This window comes from Zonotrichia leucophrys, chromosome Z (genome assembly GCF_028769735.1).
Source record: "Zonotrichia leucophrys gambelii isolate GWCS_2022_RI chromosome Z, RI_Zleu_2.0, whole genome shotgun sequence".
NCBI classification, from domain to species: Eukaryota; Metazoa; Chordata; class Aves; order Passeriformes; family Passerellidae; genus Zonotrichia; species Zonotrichia leucophrys.
Window position 1 is genome coordinate 73,715,499 of NC_088200.1, and position 15,587 is coordinate 73,731,085.

The 15,587-nt window shown below is 45.6% G+C and overlaps 1 protein-coding gene across 1 annotated transcript; it reads right to left on the reverse strand.

Moving 5' to 3' along the window:
* Positions 1 to 1,949: 1,949 nt before the first annotated feature.
* On the reverse strand, positions 1,950 to 13,274 carry TAL2 (TAL bHLH transcription factor 2). The gene is made up of 2 exons (XM_064735727.1): positions 13,164 to 13,274; positions 1,950 to 4,701 (listed from the first exon to the last, which is right to left on the reverse strand). The coding sequence occupies exon 2, from the start codon at positions 4,689 to 4,691 to the stop codon at positions 4,338 to 4,340; it is 354 nt and encodes a 117-aa protein (XP_064591797.1). The 5' UTR covers positions 4,692 to 4,701; positions 13,164 to 13,274; the 3' UTR covers positions 1,950 to 4,337.
* Positions 13,275 to 15,587: the final 2,313 nt, after the last annotated feature.

The window sequence follows — 15,587 nt, forward strand, 5'->3', positions numbered from 1 at the left end:
AGCTGTCCCAGGAATCCTGTGAGTGCCCCCTCTGTGATGCTCATTGTACCTTCATTCCCCCATTCAAACAAGGCTGCTGAGTACAAGCCTCACCACAGTGTCTTCCTCAGCATGGGCAAAACTCCAGAAACACATGTGGGATCTCACTGTGCACTGTCTAGTGCCAGGCACAGCATGTTCACATCCACCAGGATTTGAATCCACAGAATCTCAAGCCAAAACCCACATTGCAGAACCTGGCCCTCCTCTAACCACAGGCTGCCCTTCACTCTGATTAGTGCGCAGCACTACAGCATCCTTCCAAGATATATCTGCAACTCATTCCTTTCCTTACACAGCCCAAATATCCAATTTCAATTACATTCCACAGCCACAACGGGGATGTTGAGAAAATGGACGTGATGGGCGTCAGCTCCCTTAGGCTCTGTGACAGGTGAACAGTGGCAGAACTTGTTTCCTGCCTCTGGGGAAAGTAATCCTCATTTGAGCTGAAATGTGGAGCTGCATTGTTCCACAGATCCTGTTAGGAATTCCAAGTGAAGGAGTGCCTCACTGCATCACAAATTCAAGCAGCACACTTCACATTCACACATAGGAGTACCATGGGTTGGAGCAGACCATGATTCTTTTAACTTTCCAGCACTCCTTTTTCTTATCCTTGGAGAGATAACCAAGGATGCTTCTAGAAAATACCACCTTAGCTGGTCTTCCTTGCAGTATTGACAGCCACAGCTTCACAGAAAAAAAAATTATAAAAGTAAAAAAAAATACTGTTTATAAAACTCTTTTCAGCACTGCTAGTGACAACTGGGGACAGCAGGGTCTTTAGAACTAGGGATATTTTTGTCATTTGTACTAAGGTTTTGCCACTGCAGCAACATATCTGAGACATTTTCAGCCAGCTCCAAATAACTTGGTACATCTCCATGGCACAGGTCCCATTATCTCACTGCACTGTGTTGGCATGGCTGTACCATGCCTACTTCCAGAGGAGGGATTGCCACATGATCCTCAGAATTTAAACTAATTTGGCATCACCTCCTGGAAGCAGAGGGCTCTCTCTGAGGTGATATTGCCCTGTTTAGTATAAATACATGGTAGACATCACACATAAATACATTTTGAACATCACATTTGCTGATTTCTTGACTTTTGTATGTAATTCCTTGAGACTACGCTTTCCTGACACACATTTTGTGCAGAAATTCCTCTCTTGGTGTTCATACAACACTCTCAGGGATGTGAGATATCCAATCAAGCATGAAACTGAAATTGTCCCTGTGATCCAGTGATTTCCCATCTCTTCCTCACAACTTCTGCATTGGTCACCCTAGTGCTTCCTGACCCTTTCCCAGCCTCAGATTTGGTTGGGGATTGGATTGTTCCCACCACATGTTAGCCAGAAAGAACAGCTTTACATCCTATGCTCCCCTCAACTTTGAATTAATTTTATGTCCAGACCTGGACTCCTGTTTGAATATTTAGGTTGTGCCTGTCTGAACATCTCCAGATAACAACGTACTCCAAATTAATTCTTTAGAGTGTCATATGCTTTTTAAAATGAAGTTGACTAAAATCTTTTGAATTGTGAATCTTTGGAACAGATAAATAACAACATTGTGCAATGAAGTTTTAGTTATTTGTCTCTTTCAAGGACTGGTCAAAATCTTCTTAGCACATGGATGGAAATACAGTATGAACTAAAATCATAAGAATTTACAAAATAAACAAAGAATTCCTGTCATTATTCATCATCTGATAATATTGTTTCTACCACCAAGACTCTTGCATAAGAGACAGCAGAAAAATCCTCTGCTGGAAATCACATCCTAAGGTCTTTGAGATCCTCTACCGAGTGGTATGTAAATGTAAAATGAAATTTTAGAGAAGTTTAGAGCAACAAAGATTAGTTTCTTAAATAATTTATTTGGAATATATTAGGTGTTAAATAACATCATATAGCACAAAGTGTTTTCAGTTGCACTGCAGTTGTTCATGATGACGCAGATAAGAAATCCCCAAAACACAAAGAAGAAACTTGACCAAAAAAAAGAAATCTTTGGTAGAGAGATCTAGGGAAATACTTGCTGAATGTGACAGTAGGGAGCTCCTAAACTGAAAGGAGATCAAAGGAAATGGTGATATGAACCAAAGCAATAACAAGAAGGGAAGGTTTTTAGCACAGAAAATACAACAAGCATGTTATGTTACAAAATTGCCAGGCTTCCTTTCCCCTTCCCAGTATGACAGCTGCTCACAGGATGTTTTTCCTCACCCTGGTGATTTGTGTTTCCTAGGATAGCAAGTGACTGTGAGACCCAACAGCACCAGCACACCTCAGCAGGGAGTGCTCTGCTTTGCTTGGGCTAATTTGTCCTGCTGCAACTCCAGCAAGCCAGCAGAAAGCTGGGAGGCAGATGTGGCTCGTTACCTTGGAGGTGCCATGCAGAAGAGGCTGTGTCTCCATTCAGTCACATTAAGGTGAGCAGAGGTGGGGAGAAACAAACAACAAAGTGCCTTTCCACTCAGCTGCTCCCCAGGGCCACCCTGGCAGCTCACAAACCCAGGGACAAGTAAAGTGTGAGCACTGTTTAGAAAGGAAACCAAATCAACGTGAACCCTTCCAGTTTATTTTTTTTTCTTTCTTTCTTTCTTTCTTTTGGTCAAAATCTGTCCACTGGCATGCCTGTACCTCCCAGCACCAGCGCTAGATGGGGTGAGCTGTGTTCTTGTCAGGCCTTGGCTCATGTCAAGGCTGAGGACAGCTCAACATTCCCACAGCAGGAGCCAGCCCTGGCTTCTTTGGTGTACCTGGTGCTTGGTGAGGCTTGGAAAGGCAGCTCAGCTTCAGGTGCCAAATCCCCTCATGCAGAAAGGCTGGGCATGCTGCATGCACAAACCCCAGTTCTGCTTTCTGAAAGCACCTCTTTGTCTCATGAACAAACAGAAACAGCCCAGGGACATGCCTTGGCCTACAGGAGCTACATTTCTTCACCAGTCATAAACAATTGTCTTTTCTAAGCCTTGACATGTACCTTGGTCCACATGAAAATCAAGAGGCGCTTGTGTCAGTGGGAGCAGGATCTCACCAGAAAGCCATTCTGCTTAAACCTGGTGTCATCTTCTCTGCTATTTTGGGCTGCTCATAAATCACATGAACAGACCAGGCCTTGTCTGGCACAGGTCATAACTCAAGTCAGGAAATTAGATTGGATTTTTTTTGTGGGCAGCAATAACCCACAGTGGCCACTTTCATGCAGCTTATCATGTAAACACCCACAGTGTGATGGTCCCTACAGGGCAGTGACTCACAAATTGAAGATATTTACACCAATTTCTTTATCCTTGCTCCATTGGCCCCTTTGGGATGGTATCCAGGTGGGAGAACCTCAGCTGGGGCAGGTGAAATTGGGGAGTTTAAGGGCAGTCAGTGAGGTTTGCATGCATAACCATAGACACAGCTTTATCCACAAGGGTTTACACCAAAAAGGACCTCCTCCATTGCTACAGCTCCTACAGAGCAACAAAGGCATTGAGTCACCAACCTCTTTGATGGGCTTTTAAGGCAGCTGGGGTATGGCTGACTATCTTCCTTCCTGTGCACCTGTCACTGCTATGGAGGAGATTTACTTTGCCTATTGAACCCACTGAAACTCATCTATGACTATGTGTTTTGTCGTTTTGAATTGGCACTTTTTGCTTTAACCTAACATTTAATTTTGTTTAATGTGCTTTGCTCTGACATAAGGGGTCCCTCCAGTCTGATGAAGAAATATGTAGCCAGGTTCAAGGGCTAGAACTTAAATTAAAAAAAAAAAAAAGAATCAAGCTAGAAATAAGATCCACAAGTTCAAGAGAGAGTGCTATTAGCCCCTAGAACAGCATATGGAGGATTGTGTCAAATATCACATCTCTCAATATGTTTCACTACTGAGGCCAGATATCTATTGTGGACAAATTTTGTGGTGCTGTCATAATTCTTCATCTCAATCGTGCTTCCTTGAAATGGAATAGGAGAATAATCTCTTTCCATGTCAGGAAAGAGAAGGAATTCTCCTCCTAATTTATGGAGGAGATCTGGACAGAAGACTCTCCTGGCCTGGACTCTGCCATGACAGCAGTGAATCCTTCCAAGCTCCCAGAGATCACAAGTTCTCCATCTCGACTTCCAGGTTTTTTGCACGGCCAAGTATTTCCTACCCTATTAAATAAAAATACAAATTAAATAGCAATAAATACAAATAAATAATCACAATACACCAAAGAGCAACCCACAGATTCTGCCAGGAGAGAGGGACTATCACACTAACACCGAGACTTGCACATCTCATTGTCTGCTAGGGGCATGACGCCTCTGACCAACACTCTGCTATATTGCTGCCCATGCTGGGACAGGAGACACCACAGTTTTCAATCAGTGTCAGCTCCTCCATGCTCTGCAAGTGTGGGGCTTGCTGGAAGAGCCCCAGGATGCTGCCCCGGGCTGCCACTGCTGTCTGCTGCAGGCCTGGCTCTCCCAGGACCTTGACAAGGAAGTTGATGTATCTCATGGCCAGGCGCAGCGTCTCGTTCTTGCTCAGCTTTTTGTCTGGTGGGTGCGTGGGAATGAGCTTCCTCAGCTTGGCAAAGGCACTGTTGACGTTTTGCTGCCTCCACCTCTCCCTGGTGTTGGTGAAGATCTTCCTTGTCATTCTCAAGGTGCTGCAAAGCAAAGGAGATGGTGAGTGAATGCTGGTTTTCACACAGGCTGCTTTTTTAGGGCTGTTGGCCAGTGGAAAGCACAGAGTGGTGGTGCTAGACTTCTAATTTTTACCCTCTGTGGCTGGTGTTCTTGTCCTCCATGTTCTTCACAGATTTACGCTAAACTCATAATCAGAAGTATTAGAGATACAACCAGATGCCAGAGTTCAGTAAGAACTTCACAAAGGAGGTAAAGGAGTTTAATTTCCTTGAACAAGCATTTGGTGCTGCTACATGACCACCTTCTCCTCGGAGCTCCCCTGCAACAGAACTCCCAACAGACAATGCATTTGTCATCCCACCAGGCTGTGTGAGAGCCACTCAGACACTTTTTATGGGGGAAAGCATGCAGACCCAGTGCAGAACACATTCCTGCTTTCCCAGCCTCATTTCACACCTCCCTGGAGTGTGCACCCAGCTGGTCCAACTTGGTGATTCCTGGCTGGAGCCAAGCCAGGTGGACTTCACCATGGGCCTCCAGTGAGCAGCCAGCCCACACCACAGACATGTGTGACTGTGGTTATTTCTCCAGGGCTGAGCAGTCTGGTTCCCAGCCCACAGTGGCTGCTCACTGCTGGTGGCAGACATTTTTCACTCTGGCTTCTCCTTTAGCCTCTGAGAAATGCCACAAGTGTGATCAGTGCATGGGGGAAAGTGTGATCCCTACCAAGCATGCTGGCATCCCAGACAAAACCTCTCTCCAGTTGTTCCCTGTCCACCCTCACAGAGCCAAGCAAGGGGAGCCCCGTGCCCAGAATGGACCTGGCAAAGAAGAGCACTGAGGCAAGGGGTGCACAGTGATTTTAAATACCATTCACCAGAAAGGCTGCCAAGTTCTTTGTGCTGCTCCAAGCTTTCTCCCACCACCATGGGAAAGTGCCTTTCCTTCCCTCCCACAGCCCTGGAAGAGATAAACTCCTCCATTTCTGAGGCAGCTCTTTATGCCAATGGCATGCAGACAGTTGGAGCAGGAAAGAGCTTTCCACAGCCAAGAGACTAAAGGACAAATGTTTCCTTACCCTCTTATGCATATGAAAACCTCAGCTTTTTATAACCATTGACAAACCCTTCTTTACTATAGTCCTCTAAAGGGGAGTGGGGAGCAGAGGGAATAGCATCCTTCATGCCCAGGAAGAGAAAACTTTGGGACAACAGCCCAGCTGTGATCCTGCTTCCATCTGAAGCAGCCTTACACCATGTAAGACACTCAAGGTTCACCAAAACATGCAGTAAAAGTCCAAGGGAATAAAGAAACACAAATGTGACTCACAGTTTAATTGGGATGCCCTGTCAGGGAGCCAAGGCAGGGAAGTTCCTGCCCAGCTCCCTCAAGTTCCACAGATCACCAGCTGCCAGGGGAGCACAGCTGCAGCGCTGTGAATCCTGTCACAGCTGTGTTCAGAGACCTCTGCTCAGGGGTGCAGCAGTACAGGCGCACCCCTGAACGCTGAAAATGCCTGCTCTCACCGACAACACCTCACATGCTCCTCTTGGCCCTGGCCTTTACACTGGTGACCCATTTCTATTTTGGTAGAGGTTTGAAATTACTGTCATACCTTTAGGGCATGAGAAAACTGTCTCATCAAAATGGCCTTGTTTCGTGAAAGACTCCTTTAAAAAACAAACTCTTTATATTTCAGGTTTCTGAGAGTTTTTCTCCTCTTTTGTAGACTTACATTAAGACTCATTGCTTGATCCTAATGGGGATTAGATCTCTGTTTTTATTCATTTTTTAAAATTGTTCTCCTACTCCGTGTATCATTTTTGATTTGTGCTGAGGGAACAAACCTGCTTGGTGCTTTGCACCTACCTCAGATATGTTGCATGTACCTTTCTGGCAAGAGCATGCCACATCAGTGGTACAGATTTAAACACTGCAATGTTTGCAGTGCCCAAGGTAAAACTTTTGCCTTTACAAATTTATTCTTCCAAGCAGCTGCTCAGATCCATGTGAAATGCAGAATGCCACCTGCTTCTTTCTCTGTCCTCTGTTTTGGTGTTTATGTTGTTGTTTGATTTTTTTTCCTTTTTTGTTTCTTCTGAAGACATACTTATCTGTATAAAAGGTAACATGAGGAAAGTTATTAGTTATTTGGGTTTCCTTGTTCCTTCTGATGGACTGGAGTCTATTTTGCCAGACCTTTGGGGCTCTGCACTATAATTCTGCCATGTGGATCGGTTTTTGCTGGGTACCTGTTTACATCTCTTTACAGCTACAAACACCAAGGGTGAGTCTGCCTCTTGTCTTCCTCCTGCTGCAGGCAGCCCCCAGCACAGAGATCCAGGAAAGCAGGTTAACACCCGGCCCTGGTGCTGTGAACATGCCCTCTGGTCCTGTTAGTGCTGTTATTGGTGGAAAAATAAACGCAGCCTACTCCTTCAGGCCGTGCTTCCTTTGTCTCTCCACTCATGCCTCTGGAAAGGACAATGCTACGCCTGTGGTCACAAGCCTTGTCAGCAAACAGATGCCTTTGTGAGAGCAGTTCCTGCTTTGCACTTCAAAAACGCATGTTTGTATTTCTGACATTTATTCGAGATCAGCAAACAACAGCTCCTCTCCTTTCCCAGCACCTCCTCTTGCAGGGATAGCACTTGGGGAGCTTTGTTTCAGGTGTAAGCCACCTTATATGTCTCTCCACCTTAAATTCTCCTTTCTTTCTTTACTGGTGTGGGTTTTCTGTTGTTGTGCTTGGAATTTCCATTAGAAACATAGCAGAGAAATTATCCTGGTCCAATCCTGCAGTGATTGTAATGTTTCAGCACAGCTTTTTGCTCTAGTCACCTACACATCGCTCAAGTTCTCTGTAACCACAGCACCTTCTAGTTAAAATGCAGCCAGTTTGCTGGCAAGGGAATCTGATTTCCATTTCCTTTGTCTCATTCCCTTCCTTCTTTTCCTTCCTCTCCAACTCTTCTCACCAAACTTGTCTTTCAATGTATCATTTGCAACTTCAGGTCTTTGCTAATTTTGCAAAACGAAGCAATGCATTCTTTAGCTTTCTCTGATGCCCTGTATGAAATACACATCAACTGCTTGGTCTGTTTTAAATCTGTGCAGAAATCACGTGTTTGTACAAATAACATGTAGATTTATTGCATTAACCTGCAGGTTTGGACTCTGTATTTTTTCTCACCTTTTCTAACCACAGATTAACAGCCCCACATTTAGCTGAGAATTAAAAATCCGATAAAACAGCAACTTAAATTCAAGAGGGTTAATTATGCTCTCAGCAACCTAAATCTGGAAGTTTACACCATTTTCACGGCAGGAATTACTTTGAAGGACAACATTTTGCACTGAGGAAAGTATTTAACTCAGGTCAGGAAGGCATGTCCAGAAGTAGGATGTAAATGGAGTTTCATGAGCTAAAGTGCACGTCTGCAACATGTAAAGAGAATTATGCAAAGAAACAAAGGAAAAACAAGCCACCGCCACCCACCAAAGAGACAACTGAAGCTCTTTGCACCCCCTGCCTACCCATTTTAAAAATATAAAAATGTGTGGTGGGCGGAACAGTGGCTGTTTCCAACGCAGCCAGACAAAAGACTGAGCGGCCGCGGAGATGAAGATCTCTCCCAGCAGCAGTTCTCACAGACTCTCCGTGCTAAAGCCTTTCAGGCAATTCAGGCGGCAGCAGAGCAGCTCGGGCACAAAGCACATCTCTGCCAGACATTCCCCAGCAAATGGCCCCCGAGCCAGCGGTTAATGTCTGAGCGCTGGCAGGGGACTCGCCGGCAGCCCGGCGCTCAGTCATAATTAGCGGGATGCTATTAACTAAAGATCTTGGGCGAGAAAGTTCCTCCCTCAAGTTATACCTCTGACCTCGGCGAAGTTAAATCCATGCTGAAACTGGCCGCTGGAGACCTGCTCCTGCAAATCTTAATCAGACAGCAGATGCCTGCTGCCACCAAGAATTGGAGTGCTTCTAGCAAACCTGCAGTCCCGCACCATCACTCCACAGGGGAAACCCGGTGCCTACTAAAATTGGTTATTTAAGACACTGCGCTGGATTTTGTTAAGTCCCCCCAGCCCTTAAGTAAATGGCAACAGAAGAGCAGATGGTTTCCTCTCCCAGGCAGGTGCTTGTGAGCCCGGTCTGCCACAGCGAGCAGAGATTCTCCAGCCATCGCTCCTTGCTGCTGTGCTTTGTTCGCTTTGCATCCCTGTGATTTGGGCCGGAGGAGAAAGGGGGGATTCACAGCTCCACTCTTCAGTTTCACACAGGCCTCAGAGTGAGGCACTCGGCTTCACGCAGAGGGCAAGATTGAGCCATGGGTATTACGAGACAAAACACCACCTATTGCTGACATGGGATATCGCCAGCCAGGGGTGTATATACAAATCACGAATGGGATGGGACTGCTGTGCCTTGAGCTGTTTTGTTTTCCACCATCAGTCTCATTACATGGTTATGACAATGGGAAGATGCCAGCAGCTCACATCCCAGGCAGCAGAACAAGAACTTAATGTTACAACTCACTTTAAAAGTTTTTTGAGCAATCACACAAAGCAAAAGCACATTGACAGTATTTCTATCCAACCACTATAAGCACACATACCTTTGGTTAAAACAATGCTTGCTTATTTCAAATACAACACCTGCTTGTGAGCCTTAAAACACAACGCACAGAGCTCCATTATTAAGATTCAAACTTCCTAATATCTTGCTAGATAAACTTTTCTGTAGCTTAGGGAGCTATTCTGACAAGTGTTAATACACCGACCATTGTTCTACTTGTCCATGCTTTTCTACAGTTTAAATAATTTTTCTAGTGACCTATCTCATGGCTGCTGCTGAGCTCTAATCACAGTTCTGCTGTCTCTGAGGTCTGCCTTTTGCAGCTTTCCCAAAACCCTCTGATTTTGTGGATTCCCACAACGGGACTTTTTTTTCCCATTCCCTAGGAGGAATAAACTCACTGCTTGCAGCTTAACCATGCACAGTTTGCTGCTTGGATTTCAGGGACTTTCTTTGGGCTGGGAGGGGAAAGAAGGGCAGAGGGGACAATGCACCCCAGCTTGATGGATTGCAAGAGGAGCAGCTCACCACCAGGTACACTTTCTTCCCCCTGCTTTCCTCAGTTCATTCTCCCCATTGCTGCCTCCCTGCACCTCAGTGTTGACCCTTCCCAAAGTGCCTCCCACCCAAAATCCCACTGGAGTACCGGTGGACAAGGACACAGAGAGATCTCAGTGCTGAGAGTGAATGCTGGGCTGGCAACCAGGGAGTTGAGCTTCTGTCTGTGTTCCTGTGGTTCCCTTGCCTCTGGCAAATTCCTTTTTTTTCCATTTTTTCTTTTTATCCCTGCACCTCCTTGACCCTCCTGTTTATTAACATCTGCAAGGTTTGTGGAAAAAAAATTGTTAAGTGTATGTAAGAATTTGTGTGTTAGAGCAGACACAAGCACAGGGTGGCCCAGCCTTGCAGTGCTGGTAAAATGAATGAGAAGAGCCTTTCCCTGCATCCCCAGGGTGACTCCTTACACTATCAGTGAACTTCATTTTATTTCAAATAAGGTGTGGGAAGAGGAACTACTTCAGAGTAAACAAGGGCTCCTTTCTCTGCCTCATGCCTCTGTTGGGGGTGTTATGTGACAATCACACCACAGCACACAGGAGAGCAGAGCAGCAAAAGCACTGTAAAAACCAGTCCATGCTGACACAGTGATTTACCTTTTTTAGAGCCTTTAAATCTAGGACAAAATGCACACAGCAGAATCCCTGCTCCTGGGAGCCCTCCTGTCTAAGGGCAGCATTTACAGGAGCTCTCACAGTCACACTCGTGCTCTCACTGAACCTTTAGAAAAAGGAAATCACTGGAGTCGTCAAAAGCAGCTGTGTGAAGGTCTCAGGACTAAGTCACCCTTCGTGTTTGGGGTTACTGCACTGCACATGATCCCAGTTCCAAGGGGCAGCTCTTTCACCTGACCCAGTGCTGCCCCTGGGTTGCCGAGTTTTGAAATCCAGTTGCCCTCCTGGAGAGTTCAGGTCTTCAGCATGGAAGAGCTCTACTTTCTGAGGAAATCAGACTCCACAGCATGCACACTGTGCCATCATGCCCTCTAGGCCTGCCTTGGGAAAGGAAAATCTGCAAAGAAATGAATGTGCTGACAGCCAGATGGGGTTTGGGAGAGCACAGAGTATGTGGCCAAGGCCCTAATAGTAGTGATAAAGATGTAGCCCAAGGAAGGGTTTACACATGGAGTTTAAATGCACTCTTCACAGGGGAGTGGGCTTTTTTGGGGTTTGGGGGGTTGTTGTTGTTGGATTTTTTTTCATGTAGCTCTTCTGCTCAATACTTTGCATGGCTCTTTGCAGAAAGATGAATTATACAAAAAAAAAAATAAAGAACCCACCCATGGGCTGCAACAGCTTTTGCAAAATGGAGTTTCAGTGCATTGGCAGGGGCATGACAGCTTGCTAAGCTGAGAAAGGAACACTCTGCCAGGTTCAGCTTTTATTTGCTGAAGTTGCACTTGTGCTGTTTTCTGTTCCAGGGAATCTGAGAGTCTCTCTTGGAAAAGTGCTTCTCTGGCCTGAATGACAGTACCTGTGGGTTTCCTTTAACAACAGTCTCTGCCAAATTAACAGCCCAAGAACCACAGAGAGACACCCTCACGGCGCTTTAAGGTAAACACAGAGATGAAAAACAGTTGGGTTCTGTTCCAAGAGTTCTTCAGGTCTTTTTTTTTTGGTTTTTTTTTTTAATTTTTTTACACACAGACCCAGTGTGCAAAATCCTGTTCTACACTGATATTTCCCCCACCTCATTGCATCACCCATTCCTGCCCCCCTCTCTCTGGCCTGAGGAGGCAGGAGGGCAGCTGTGAATAGCAGAAAACATTTCCCTGCCTGTGTGTGTAGGGAAATCCACATCCTCCTTCAGGTGAGGAGTGGAACCAGATGCTGCACATCTTACACCTCAGCAGAGAGCAGCCTGCAGCACCTCATGCTGTTAGAGAAGTTGTTGGGAGCAAAAAGGGGAAAATCCAGCCAAAGGACATTTGCATCAGGGAGAATGTAGATATTTATTGTGTTTGGATGTGGCCCCCAAACAATATTAAGATCATCCCTGCCTCAGCCACCTGTGTTTAGTCCACAGATTTCCTGCCTGGCATGCTGGCTCCATGAGCACATCATTCCCTGGACCACCTGCTCATATCACAACTACCTTAAAGGTTTATGTAAGCAGGCAGCAAAAACCAAGCTGCCTTTATCTTCTGGGTTTTTTTCTGATTTTCTGGGTTTTTTTCTGGTTGGTTAGCTTTGTGGTTCATTGTGTGTTTGGCCTTTATTTTTTTTTCTTTTTTTTTTTTTTTTTGTATCTGTGTGAAATAATATAGAAATGCATGGTGGAAAAAGATTCTGAAAACAAAATATTGTCCTGTAGTGTTACAAGGAAATTAGGAAGGATAGGGATAGCTACTTCAAAAAACGTGCATGCTTTGCTGTATATTAAGTTTCTCAAAAAATTGTTTTATGCAGAAGGCTACCCCTGGAAATAGAAACATGTTTTATATTGGCAGTTTCAAAAGTTTTGTCACAAATCTGAGAGTTACTAATATTTAACAGGAAAAGTGAAAATTTTTTTAAATGTTAAGCTTTTCCTCCTAAGTGCACTGTTGAACTGCAGAAAATTCAAATGCCTATATATTTTACATCGGCATCAGCTGTAACACAGATGACCAGTGAAGTATGGGGATATTTTTAAATATGTGAGGACTGGAATTTAAAACTTATTCCTTACACTTTTACCTGTTGACACTGAATTTCCACACAGTCTAGTGAGTAATTAGTACATTATTATTTGTGCTTTTGTAAGGAATTTGTTTTAAATATCAAACAGCATTGGAGAATTCACTTATGTTTTATTTCTAAACTCAGAGAATCTATGATGCTCTGTCTAATCCTTTTGCACCAGTGCAATAACTCTGATTTACAGCAGCTTGCAGCGCTATAAATGCGTTTGCCTAATGTGCAATTATACAGCTGTAAGAAAATCTAGGAATAGTTAAGAACAGTGATTATAACATCACTTTTGTTTCTTCCACATCTCACCACCAACATTTCTCTCAAAAGCAGTAAAACCAATCAATATTTTCTTCTGGTAAGGTCTGACTCTCTGAGTCCCTGAGGGCAGTATGAATTTGGAAAGTTCAGGTACAAACTGTCTCTTCACTTGATGAAGTGCAGCCACCTCTAAGTGGCTGTTTGTCAGATGAGATGCCTTACTCTTAAATTTTTGATGACAAGAACCAGAGGTGCCACAATAAAAATCCAGAGAACTGGTAAAAGGCCACTGCAGAATATCCTTTTAGGATATTCCCTGCTCCGGGGGGAAATTTTGGCTTTCCTAAGAAAGCTGCAAGATAAGCCCAAAAGAGGGGAGGATAGCTGTAAAGAGAAGAGGCCATTCACTTACTTTTCTGCTACTTGTGCCTCTGGAAACCTGGTCAGGGGCGAACAGGCAGCAAAACCAGGAGCTTCCTGTGATTCTTTCCCGGCTGCTTTTCCAGTGCCTGCCCACGGAGCTGGCTCCTGCTGGAGTCAGCCTAGCGCTGGTCCCGGCTGCCTCATTTATAGAGTAGCAGTTCCTTTGTCTGGCGCGTGTCACCACTAGTCCTGGCAATCCAGGGAGCTTGTTTTGCATCTCCCAGGAGATGCTCTCTCTGTCCTGCCTCCTCTCTGCTCGCCACATGCCCCCCCTGCCCCTCTCTGGTAGCTGGAACCATCCTTGCCAGCTTTAGTCACTTATCTCAGTGACTCTGGCTAGAACTTTGCAGGAAAGGATGGAGCCAGCTTTATCAATAGTGTAATTTTCCCCTCTTTTTCCTCTTCTGTTTGAGGACATTTAAAAAGAAAAATTACTTATTTATCCAGTTCTGACAATGTCAGTGTTTCCAGAAGCGGAGATGGCTCTTTCAAAAGCCCTCCTAAGGAACACGGTGGGAGTTGTTTATTGCACTCCCAAGCAGGAGGAAGCTCCTGCTCTGCTCTGACAGAATGTGAAGTCACATTCTGGGGGGATGAAAATGTGCAGACCAGTGGATCCTGCCCTCCCTCTCACTTGGAGTCACAGCTGGCACCTTCTGCAGCCAGAGGACAGTGACAGCTGCTCCTGCTGTCCCAAGCCCTGGTGCCCCTCTGCCTCACTCTGTGTGGCAGCAGGAGGTGAATTCACACCTCTTCCAGCCTGCCCTTCACTCCAGGGCACTGAAGGGTTAACCCATGCTTTTACAGCAAAGATGAGCCAGCTCTATACCCCTGTGGACAAGATGTAGGGTCAGTGAAACACAGACTTGTGTTCCATTGCTGGGGTGTCCCCAAAGCTTCCTCTCCATTGCTGGGGTGTCCCTAAAGCTTCCTCTCTGAGCAAGGACAACAGGCCAGCAAGGTGACATCTGAGTGCAAAACCCAAAACCTGCAGGATTATAACCCCACCCCGGTTGTGTCTGTGTCTGTGACAGGGACAGGTCCATCCAGCCTCACCCCTGCCCTGGGGAACCACTCATTTATAGGTCATTTATAGGTGATTTATCACTCATTTATAGGTCAAACACCAGCACAGGCTGCCCAGAGAGGTGAGGGCTGCTCCATCCCTGGAAACAGTCAAGGTCTCTTTCGATGGGGCACTGAACAACCTGAACTAATTGAAGATATTGCTCAGGGCAGGGTGGTTGGACTAGGTGTCCTTTAAATGTTCCTTCCAGCCCAAACCAGTCTTTGTTTCTATGAAAGGAGTCATAAAATGCCCCAGGCACAGGCCAGCTACCCTTACTGCAACCATAAATCCTTTGGGATCCATCCAATCCTTTCTGCTCCTCCATCCACTTCTCCATTAAGTGCTGGGAGTTTGCTTTGGATGAACTTGAGAGCAAATAGGGAAAAAAAGAGCAAGATACCTGTTTATGCCCTGGAGAAGGAAATATCCTGGGGATACCAAGGAGAACAAGACGTAGGGAAGGAGAAGCCCCAGCTCACCACCACACTTTTATGGGGAAGGAAAACTCCTGCGCCCAGGATGAGCAGCTCCAGGAGCACTGCACCACTCCTTCCCTCTGCCAGCTCCCAGGAAAAGCTCAGCTGTTTCCCAGACCAGCAAGACGGCTCAGCAGTGCTCACCTATTGGGTTTGTAGCAGCGCTGAGGATGTTCCAGCAGACGGATTGCCCCATGAATATTTACAAGGCAGCAGTGGAACGATGCTGTGGCTCTCTCCGCAGAGAATGAGCCGCGGGTCCCTGCCAGGGCAGGGCTGCTCCCTGCAGAACTCGAGCGGAGGTTCAGCCCTTTCACACGGTAAATTAACAGTGGCACTACAGCCTGAAAGCTGTGTCAACCGCTTCATTTAGCACAAGTGTTATGTTAACTAAAGGCCCTATTCCGGAGGGGCCTTTGGCCTCACAGAAGCCTAATTTCCATGTAATTTACATTGGAGAGTTGGAGAGTGCCCCTCATCTCTGTTACTTCCTCCAGCCTATTACGTTCCCAAAACCTGCCCTGAGATGCTCCGGGCAGAAGTAGGGGAGGAGGCTTGCAGGTCCAGAAAGGGAAGCGAACTGAAGCTCCTGATCCCTAATTGTATGGGTACTTCACTGCCTAGAGCTTTCAAAACCTGTCCAGAAAAAGAGCTACAACCAGGAAAACAAATAAGCTAACAATGGTTATTTCAAAGAGTTTGCCAAATATTTTTAAACAAACAAAACTGAGTCGTGCCTTTTTTCACCAAAACGCGCAAGCACTTGTAGGAATATTTCAAATTTCCAAAAGCCAAGCTAAGGCTATCATCAATACTTGCCCTGACTGTCAGCTTGTGCAACCTCCTGTTTCTACAGGAGCAGTCAACC